Raw genomic sequence first — 10,727 nt, forward strand, 5'->3', positions numbered from 1 at the left:
GCAGCAGCCTCGTGGGACACAGGCAGCCACCAGCTGTGCCATGTGTGCCATGAAAACACCGATGGGCACCACAACGCTCTACCCTTCCCATCCCTGATCAGGCCCAGGGTGTTGGGGAGAAGGACCCCTGGAGGGCACAGGAGGCTCTGAGTGAGCCCAGGACGATGGGGAGACAGGGCATGGCTGGCGCAGCAGCACAGACAGACCCAGCGCCCACAGCCCATGCCCACCCAGGGCCTCAGGTCTCAGGGTGATACCCTTGGAGCTCACCCAGCCCCTCCAGGTCCGGCAGAGGAGGAGAGGGGGCCGGGAGCCCACGCTGCCCATGGGCACAGCAGAGCCCGCCTTCAGAAGCAGCTTTCACCTTTGGGGAGAAGCTGCAGGGCCCTGGTGAAGATGCAGCTCCTTCACTTCTGCCGCAGATCCTTTAAGTGCAGATCTTTTACTGCTGATCCTGTGGACAAACTTCCTCCTTATGGCGCCATTCCCATGACAAAACACCATCATCCATCACACACCCCAATGTCAAACACCATCATCCATCGCCCACCCCTTCCCTGGCCCACCATGCTCAGGCTGCCCAGAGCTCTGTGTCTGCCTGCAGGACACCTCTGGAGCTGCAGCAGCTCCCCAGCCTTTCACATCCCACCCCCTTTCCCTCCCTCCCACTCCCAAAGGCTTTTTCTGGCAAACAGACAGCTCCAAGGGAAAATTCACCAAAAATTTGTGGTCCTTATGGGTGTTGTTGTGTACCCCAGCTTTACACCCACCTCACATCCCTTCCCTTGTAACTGCATCAAGAAGAGCTCATCAGGTTGGCAAGGCTGGAAATGCCCCTCTAAACACCAGCGAGGTGTGGGGGAGCCCCTTCTAGGCCCTGGTGCCCCCAGCAGTTCCTGGTGCCACAGGAACAAACCCCCCCGACAGCACAGTGTGTGCACATTCCCACTCCACGATCCAACACCAACAGCCCGTGCTCGGCTGAGTCCCCATGGGACCGGAAACATGGGGAGACACTTCCAGGGGTCCCCCAAACCAGTCCCTGCCTGCCAGGAGGGCATGAGATAGCGAGCCCTGGGTTGTCCTTCCAGACACCTGTGTGTGCTCCCAGGGTCCTGTGGGGATGGCACCGTGCTGCTTTGTGCTGCTGCAGGTGAGTGCACCCACTCAGAGCCCCGCATCCACAGCACAGCCTGGGTTAGCATCCTGACCTTCCCTGTGCCCTGGGAAAGCAGCAGATTCAGGGCTTGCCAGAGGTTAAAACTAAGGGGTGCACAGCCCAGGACAGGAACGGGGGCAGGGACTGGGGCAGGGATCTGGAGCAGGTACCCTGGACAGGTGCCCACCCTGCCCCACTGCCTCTGCCCATCTTCACCCACTCGAGGCACCTCCCAGCACATCAGCACCTGACAGGCAGGTTTTGTCAGACAGTTCTGGCTCATCCAATTTATACCCAAAAACTCCCGAAGGTTTTGTCAATGGCAGTTGCAAGGCTGTTGGCAGCAGAGCTGATGGCGAGGGGTGAAAGCCCCCCACTGCAGAGCTGCAGCCAGGACCCCTCGATCCCCCGCCTGTGATCCAAACCTGGCCCCTGTGAGCACACGCACCCCACTCCATGTGTTGCTCCAGTTTATCCCCACACAATTCCCAGGAAGTGCAGCGTGCTGGGAAGGAGGAAGTTATTTTCTATTTGAAAAATAAAACTCCCACCACCTTTTATCTCCGCCTAAAAGATGATTCCTCTCTGTCATCACAGTGACACATCGCACCAACAGCCTGGGAGCGCTTCCTGCGGCACTTGCTGGGTCAGGGACTGAGGATCAGATCCGTGGACAGGACCAGACCCGTGGATGGGACCAGACCCATGGGCAGAACCAGCACAGGACCAGCCACTCTTGGCACGAGGCAGAGTGCTGGGAGCATCAGGATGAGCCCCCAGCTCCATCGCGGCCTCAGCCCAGCATCCCTGGAGCAGTTTGTGCTGCCCAGGGCAGGGCACCAGTTACCCACAGCGTCACTTTGCTTCCCCTTACACCCAATTTTTGTTCATTTATGACCTCACCAACTCCCAGCCCTGGGACTGGACCCCCCTCATCCCAACCCCTTCCCTCTGCTCTTGCCAAAGCAAGCAGATGCGATTCCTTGAGGAAGTCCCTCATTCCGGGGTGTTTTCCAGCCTCCCCTATTTCCATGGTGCCTTCTGAGCCCCCGCTGTGGGAGGCACATCGCCCGGCCCCCGGCGCTGTGGGATGCGTGGCCGTCTGGCACCGCAGGATACACAGCCCCTGGACCCCGCCTCCGTGGGATGCCCAGATACCCGGACCTCAGGGATTTCCCTCAGGAAGCCCCAGGGACACGGCAATTCTGCCCGAAATAATGACGCGGGAGCGTTTCAGGTCACCAAGGGAAACATTAAAGCACCTCCAGGCGCCCCCACAGCCCCGTGACCCCGCCGGGCCACAGTCACCCGGCTCCCCGCGGGCCACCCAAAGCCCCGTGACCATCACCCGGCTCCCCGCAGGCCCTGCCTGCTGCGGGGGGGATGGGGGGGGAGGGGGGCGGCATTACCGAGGCCCTTGATGTGCAGAAAGACTCAGAAATAAATTCAAATAATCTCTAAAGCGACACATTATTTCCAAAATAGAAAATCAACCTTTCACAGAATTTTTTAGAATTTGCAGAAGGGCGTTTTTCAGCCTGAACAACCCACCAGACCCCTTGGGATGTTGTGGTTGGGGGTGGGTGCTCTCCCAGCACCCCCACGCTGGTCACCGCATGTGTGAGAGTGGGGGGACCACGAGAGAACCCCCCAGTGACACCAAAGCAGTGACTGTCATCCTTTCCTGCGTTTTTGTTGTGCCATCATAGGGGTCTTTTCCCCCCACCTGGATGCCCTCCCATCATCCCTCGAACTGCCTGCCCTCCATCCTCCCGGAGTGGGCAGATCCACATCTGCTGGTTTGTGAAGCTGATGGTTATTCCAGCTGACACAAAGGGCAAGAGGAGGAGAATTTTCCTGCTCTGGATGGATGAGTCTAAAAATCCACAGCCAGCCATGGCAGCTTTTAACATCCCTGACCTACATACTATGTGCTCTGGGAAAACAGGACCTCGGAGTTGGATGCTCCAGCAGCTCATTTCCGTGCTGACAATAAGAAAAAATATCCCAGTGGCTGCAATTTCCTTCCTTTGTTTCGGTATGGGCTGTCAGGATATTCGGAAATGGATACTAGAGGTGAGCATCACCTGTGTGGAGCAGGCTCTGGAGTCATGCACAGAAATATTCATAACATAATTAAAATAAGTCAGTTTTCCCTTGATTTTATCTGGTGCTGCTGGCAGGCGGGCATGCAGACATCGCTGGGACCAACACCATGAGCATCCCCCTCATTCAAAAATCTCCACATGGCATCACACAATATGCTAATTAATTAAAAACCCGTTATCCCAATGCTGATGAATAGTTCAGGTTTAAGTCCACAAATTATGATTTACAGTCCCAAAAAAATCAGATTGCATGGAATTACATTCAGGTAGAAGAATTTTCACTGCTCCAGATGGCTGATGCCCATGGACCTGCAGCCAATGCTGGGATCTGGGGATGAAGTGCCTGGGACATCAATCCTAAAGTTTGGAATAGCTTGGGAACTGCCCTGCTCAGGATGTCCATGCGTGACCTGCTCAGCCCTGCTCCACTGATGGGATCTGTCCCCTCTGACCATTCTCCACAGCCCTTTTGGGGGTACCCAGGTGAACCCCCATGCAGGGACGGGCATGGCTGGACCCCCATGGCCCCACTGCTGCACCTTCAGAGAGCTGCCCAAGCTCTCCCACTGCCAGGAGTGGCTCCACCAGCAGGGCCTGGGGCTTGGCTCTGGGAGAGCTGGAGCTGCTGGGCTGGCAGGGGCTGCTGCAGGTCCTCAAGGCATCCAAATATTCCGAGCTCCACTCCCCCCCAGCACTCCCAGTGTCTCAGGAATGGGGGCCACAGGACAAGGTGCCCTCGGTGTTCCATGGCCCCGTCCCTGGAAAACACTCTGGAGATGGGGAAGGAAATCCCCATCCATGGGCAGTGCGTGCTCAGGAGCAGCCCCAGCTGGGGGAACACAGCTCAGCTCCGGGGCTGCGGAGCCTGGAGCCAAGGGCTCTGCATGGGGCCACTGCCTGACTCAGCACCACACTGGCTCTGTCTGAGGGCTCCTGCTTAGGAACAACCCATGGCACAGGTCTGGAAACTGGCCCAGGCTGCCCAGGGCAGTGGTGGAGTCCCCGTCCCTGGGAATGTTCAAAAGTTGTGTGGATGCAGCACTTGGGGACATGGAGCAGTGGCAGCCTTGGCAGTGCTGGGGGAAGGGTTGGACTGAATGGCCTCAGAGGGCTTTTCCAACCTTCGTGATTCTGTGATTCTAAATCCAACTCCAGCCTGGATCCACGGAGCAAACCCAGCTGTGATTCCTGCTGCCCAACCGATGTGCGAAGGAGAGCCCTCACCCGACGCTGGGGCCTTCCCCGTCTTTGAGGTTGGGGTCAGATCAGCTCTGGACCTTGCACCTGCCCAGCTCCTCTACTGGGATCTCACCTTGGCCCACCTGGGGCACCCCACAGCCTGCCCACCCCTCCGAGCACACAGGGACAGGGAGGGGAGATGTGATCATGTGAAGCACATCTCAGCACTGTCACCCTCGGGGGGCCGGGAACAGCAGGGCTGTGGTGTGGCACGGCCCAGATACCACAGCAGGGTAAAAAGGGGCTTCAGCCCCACCCCGGCTCATCCCAGCACCGCTGGCACTGCTGCCCTGAGCAGCTGGGTCACAGCCTCCCCAGCCCCAGTCCAACCTCACGGACTCTTCCCCAGGCCACAGCCTGACCTCACCCCACAGGAAATTATCTTCCCCATCCAACTGGTTGGAAGGAAAATTCATTTGTGGAAAAACATAACAAGAGCAGAAAACAAAGTTTCCAGAGGCAGCAAATACATCTTTGGTGTTCCAGTTTTCCACACATCTTTGCTCCCTTATTCTCACATATACCGGCACTAAAATTCACTGTGTTCCAGGAAAAATATCCCCCCAAAACAAAATGTGTGTACACTAAAAGAGGGGGTTTGAAAGCCCCACCTCTTGAAATTTCTCCTTTGCAGAGAGTTGGGAACCTTTCAGGCTCCTCTCCAGCAAGGAAGGAATCCAAACCCGGAGCTCCTCTGATGCAAGGAACACTGTCCTCAGAGCTCCAGCTGGAACTGCACAGATAGATAAATACCCTCAGAATGTAATTAATTGGGATCACAGGCAATACTAGAAATTTCCTCAGCACCTTCCCTTTAGAGGATGCTGGGCACGGCTGGGTTTCAGGTGAGCCTGAAGCCGAGGTTTTCCCTGGAGTGGGGAACACAGACCCTGCCCGGAGCACGGCCTGCCCTGTGTGCCACCCGCTCCTCCCGCCCCGGCCAGGCTGCGGATCTGCACCATCAATATTCGCCGCTTATCTCATCCCTGGGCCATTAATTAGCTTGCAGAGCAGCGGGCGTCCAGCGCTCCGTCTTCCAGTCCCATTTGGCCTAAGGAATTACACAGAATTACAAGCCAGGCGCTGGACCGCGGCAAATCCACGCGGAGCAGCAGCAGGGGATGTATTTGCTTGCCATGGCAGGAGCTGCCTGTGACAGCAGCCCCTCACTTGCAGCAAGGATCAACACCCTGGGTGCATTTTGAACCGGAAAGGGGATGTGACATCTTCCCCATAGTGTTTGCATGGTGGAAAATCCCTCCTGCACAAACACGAGGACCTAGAGCCTCGATTCCAAGCTTGATTCCAACCTGGCCAGGAAGGCTGATTGCAACCTGGCTGGTAAACTTCATGGAAGCTGAACTGGGAACACACATCTGTTACTGAAGGGACAGCAGTGGCAACCACAGCAGTGTGACCCCTTGCAACTACAGACCCCCCTCACTGCCACAGCCCCCGAGGTGCTGCACCCCACGGCTGGGCTGCAAGGAGCCCCCGCTGGGCAAAAAACACAGTATGTTCCTCTTGACAGGGAAATATTCCTGTGCTCCAAGCCAGGAGGGAGGGGATGTGCCAGGGAGCAGTGGTGCTGCATGCCTGGTTCTCTTGGCAGGGTTTTCCAAGTGCCAGGAATAGCCAGAATTAAGGGGCTGATTTCCTCGCAGGCTGCCCCATGCCCTGGGGTGCCCGGCAGGTGCCCCGGGTCCCATCCTGCAGTCTGCCGGCAGCACTCCCAGCGCCTCCCCAGAGCCTGCTCAGGCAGGAATTATGCAAGCCCTGCAGAGCTGGACGCAAAACGCGAGGTGCCTCCCGCAAGTGCCCAGCCCGGGATGGTGGTGCCGGGACCCTCTCCCACTGCTCCCACTGAGGGGCCCCGGTGCCGCTGTGCCGCGGGCACCCACAGGGCACACGTCCGCGCTCCACACACCACCAGCGGGTCAGAGGGTGAATCCAGCTAGCTCCTGTCCACGCTAATGAATCTGGAGGTGGCTCTGGAAGCGGTGGATGGGGATTTGCCCCCGCAGCTGGAAGCCAGCCCTTCTCCCCCCTTCCTGGCACCATCCCATCTCTCCTGGCTGCTACGGCGCATCCCAGCTCCAGCAAACCACCCCAGACAAACATGCCAGGGGCTGCCAACGTCCATGCCGTGCTGCTCCAGGATACCCTGCCCAGTCGAGAAAGGCACAGCTGGTGGGCCACCCACCTCCGAGGCCCGCCAGGGGCTGTGGTCCTCACGGCTGGGACCACAGCAGCCCTGGGGCTGGGGGACACCTGGATCTTCCCAGGGCCTCGCAAGGGCTTTCGTGTTTCCTCGCTGATCACCCGCAGACATCAGCAGTGGCAAAGGGCACTGGAGCCCAGCGCCAGCACGGGGGTCTCAGGGGACCCGCACTCTGCTTGTCCCCCCGCCAGGGGTGGAGATTGAGGTGCAAACCGCACACGTGGCGAGCGGGAACAGGGTGAAATCTGCCTGAAAACAAGGCCCTGAGCTGCCCCCGCCGAGCACCACGCACCCATCGCAGGCTGCTCACACCGCTGGGCTGGGGGAGTTGCCAAGCAAACCACGGGGGCACAGAAGGGAGCAGGCGGGGTGTGGGAAACAGCGAGGCCGCGTAGCTGGGGCCGCCCCACGGGAGCCCCGGGGTCCCCCCGCCAGGACCCCAAAACCCCGCCGGGCCGGGGGGGGGGGGGGGGGGGGGGGGCGCGGGGCTCTGCAGCGCCAAGCGCGGCCGCTGGGAGGCGCCCCGCAGCCCCGCGCTAATTACTGGCGGTTAATTAGATGGGAGAGGGAGTGGGGGTGCTCCGGACAGAGCCCGACACCCCCACAATGAACCCACCCGCTGCTCCCGCACTGCAGCCTCGGGAATCATCCCCCTTCCCCTGCACAGACCGGCCTCATCCTCACCTCCCCACCCTGGTCACGCGTGGGGCAGGTCACGGGCACCGGAAGCTTCCGGGGGTGCGGGCCCTGGACCCCCGCGGGCCATCCTCCCTCCCCCTCCGCGGGGCCCCCCTGTCGCCCACCTGCTTCTCCAGAGAGTCCTTAGCCGAGAGGGGGGGCTTGGGAGAGGGCGCGCGGTCGCAGACGCAGCCCTCGAGCAGGTAGAGCCCCGAGGGCCGGGAGCTGGAGTCGGTCTCGAAGTAGAAGAGCATGTTCTGGAGCAGCGCGAACCACTTGGTGTGCCATTTCGTGTTGTCGGCGCTCCGCTTGCTCAGGTATCCGCGCCGGGCCCCGTCCTTCTTCGCCAGCAGCCCCAGGTGGGCGACGTGCCCGTCATTGAGCCGCATCCCCTTCTGCATCCTGCCGGCACCGCGCTCACATGGCCCCCGCCGCGGGCGGGGCCGCGCCGAGCCACCCCCGCCGCCCCCGCAGACCCCGCGGTCCCCGCAGCATCAGCGGCCCCCGCTGCCCCCGGAGAGCCGCCGGGCGCTCATCCCGCGGCCTGGCCCCGCTGAGCCCCCGGCCCCGGCTGTGTCGGTGAGCGCCGCGTCCCGCACCCGCCGCGCGGAACCGCGGACGGGCGGGGCGAGTGACGGCGGCGGCACCGGGGACCGTCAGCGCCGAGCGGAGTCGCGCCGAGCCGAGCGGAGCCGCGGCCCTCCTTCCCTGCCTCTTTCCCGTGCCTCCTTCCCTGCCTCCTTCCTTGCCGCCGGCTGCGGGGGTGGTCGCGCCGCGCTGCGCTCGCCGGGGCCGCCCCCGGGCCGCGGGATGCCGGGGCCGCCGCCAGCACCGTCACCGTCAGCACCGCCAGCGCTCCGCTCCGCACCGCGAGGGAACTCCGCACCGAGAGAGACCCCCAGCGCGAGAGGGAACCCCAGGCGTGTGGGACCCTCGGGCCGGCACGGAATCCTACCCACAGCTGGAGCCCCGGGCCGAGAGAGACCCCCCCAGGCACAGCCAAAGCTAAGAGACACCTCCAGCCACACAGAACCCCGAGACCGAGAGGGATCCCTGGGCAAATGGGACCCCTGGGAACAGCCAGAGCCTCAGGCCAGGAGGGACCTTAGACCAGATGGGAGCCCTGGGAAAGTGGACCCCAGGCCAAAAGGGACCCTTAGGCAGGGGAGGACCTTGAGACAAGTGGCACCACCACGCAGAGCAGAGGGACTAGTTCTCCATTCATTTCCGTTTGTCTCACTCTTGATCCCTCTTCTCCATCCCGGCCCTTTCTCTGCCGAGCAGGACAAAACTGGGAAAACCGGGCACTTGGAAAACTGAGCGCTGGCTGCAGCTGAAGCTGTGCAGGGAAGAGAGTGCCCCGCTGCCCCTTGTATTTCAGGGGCTGCTACAGCCAGGAGTGCTGGGTCAGGCAGATGCCACAGTGATGGGCACCAAGCGTGAGACCTGCAATGTGGCACGTCAGTCCTGCGGCAGAGGAGCCAGCCCTGACCTGAGCCCCAGGTGTGACAGACCCACTACAGACAGGGAGGACAGCAGGACAACCCTGGTCATTGGCTTTATTTCTGCTGAAAATGCTGGCAGAGCTCCAAGGAACCCAGTGAGGTCACAGGTTGCCATGGGAACAGGAGGGAACAGGCTGGAATTGGGAAGGGTGCTGGCACTGCCAGGATGGAGCTACTTGGCCTGGGTTCTGCTGGAACACGTGCCCATTGCCACCTCAAGGGACACGGCCTGAGGCCTGCTGTCACCGGGTCAGCGTCAGAGAGGGGCAGAGTGGGAATGCGGCCACCCACTGCCCTGGCCCCCGTGCCCCTCCCACTTCTGTCCCCAGCTGAGTGTGCCCCTGTCCCCAGCTGCAGGCAGATTTGTAGCTCCAGGGCTTTCCCACCAGCATGGCCAGCTCCCCTCCATCGCCAGGGCTCCCTCCTTTTCCATTTCTCCAGCCTCATCAGTGAGGTCCTACATCCCTTTTCATTGCTGCAGCCTCTGCTTGGGTGAGAGATGGGTCCCAGCATGGGGCAGAAGGTGCTCCTTGGGAAAAACCTATCCCGTACGGAACAGTGCAGTGGCACAGAAAGAGACCCTTTGTGGAAGCCTGCAAAATCCTGGTTGAAATATTAGCTGGGAAGCTGGCATTGCCAATTATTCCCATACTGGATAGAAGCTGCCTGACACCCTGGAGCTGCCAAGCCCCCTGGCCAGCCATGGGGCTGTGTCTGGAGGTGCAGTGTGCTGGGGGATGTGGTGTACCTGGGCATGAAGTGTGCCCAGTGTGCCCGCTGCTCACAGGTGAGGGTCCCACTGTCCTAAGGACAGCAGCACTGCTGGCACTGGGGACAGGCAGCACTGGGCTGTGCTGGGGTTGGTAGCAGGCACAGCCTCTGGACTTCCCAGTAGTGTTGGCTCAGTTCAGACTCCCTTTGGAAGATACAGAGGGTGATGGAAACATTGCTGAGAGCTTCCAAGGCTCAAGCCTTGGAAAGTTTGATTCCTGGAACAAAGGGAGGTTTGTTTCCTGCAAGTGACGTGGCATCGATCAATGGGGAGGTGTTTGCAGTGTGACCCTCCTGGTCCAGCTGCGAAGCGTTCCTCACACCTCTGAGAGCCAGCAGAGTCAGCCTTGGCATGCTGGCCGTGGGACAGGGAGTTTGTCCAGAGTAAAGATTGCCAGGGTTTCCAAGTGCTTTAATTGCTGTGGTTTCTTTGCTCCTCGCTGAAGTGTTAAACAAATACAACAGTGGTTCCTGTGGGCTTCCATCCCATGCACAACCTGAACAGATCCACAGGCAGTGGGAGCAGGAACTGCAGCAGCACCCGAGGGCACAGGGCTGCTGGCATGGGAGAACAAGGGGCCCGGGATGCTGCTCTGGACAGGGGAGGCTGTGGGGGAGCTCTGGGAGTGGGACAGTCACCTCAGAGACCTCTGAGCACTCAGTGATGGGGTGTAGGGGACCAGAGCAGAGCAACCGCTGAACCAGGAGGGAGGAGGTGAAGGAGCAGGGAGACGACACCCACAGCGTCTTAGGGTCTCAGTCAGGATCCACTGCCCTGATCCCCCAGTGTGGCACAGGACAAGTCTCTTGGTGCTCTCACCCAAAGCACTCTCTCATCTTGGGGCTAAAACAAAATCTGGCGGTGCAGCCAGGGCAGGGTGGGGGACACCCGCTGCAGTTGGTGGCTGCATCCTTGCCATGCCAGGCTGGACAAGTGCCACCAGCCTCACCACCAGCATGTGGTGTGTCACTTCCCATCCCTCAAGTGCCACTGGAGCTGAGCAGGTTCAGTGCCATTTGCATGCGGTGCTGGGGGGCATGGGGAT

At 60.5% G+C, this 10,727-nt stretch overlaps 1 protein-coding gene across 2 annotated transcripts in view; it reads right to left on the reverse strand.

Annotated features, from left to right (window-relative positions):
- Nucleotides 1–8,117, reverse strand: part of RASGRF1 (Ras protein specific guanine nucleotide releasing factor 1) — a 29,964-nt gene extending 21,847 nt beyond the window's left edge. For both annotated transcript variants that reach the window (XM_042039335.1, XM_042039334.1), the window contains exon 1: nt 7,531–8,117. In XM_042039335.1, coding sequence (XP_041895269.1) covers nt 7,531–7,806 — 276 coding nt within the window. In that variant the 5' untranslated portion in view covers nt 7,807–8,117. The remainder of the gene's footprint in view (nt 1–7,530) is intronic.
- Between the last annotated feature and the right edge of the window lie 2,610 nt (nt 8,118–10,727).

This window comes from Corvus kubaryi, unplaced genomic scaffold (assembly GCF_017639235.1).
Source record: "Corvus kubaryi isolate FWS band 111438036 unplaced genomic scaffold, C.kubaryi_AGA036_p1.0 37394, whole genome shotgun sequence".
In the NCBI taxonomy this organism is placed as follows: Eukaryota; Metazoa; Chordata; class Aves; order Passeriformes; family Corvidae; genus Corvus; species Corvus kubaryi.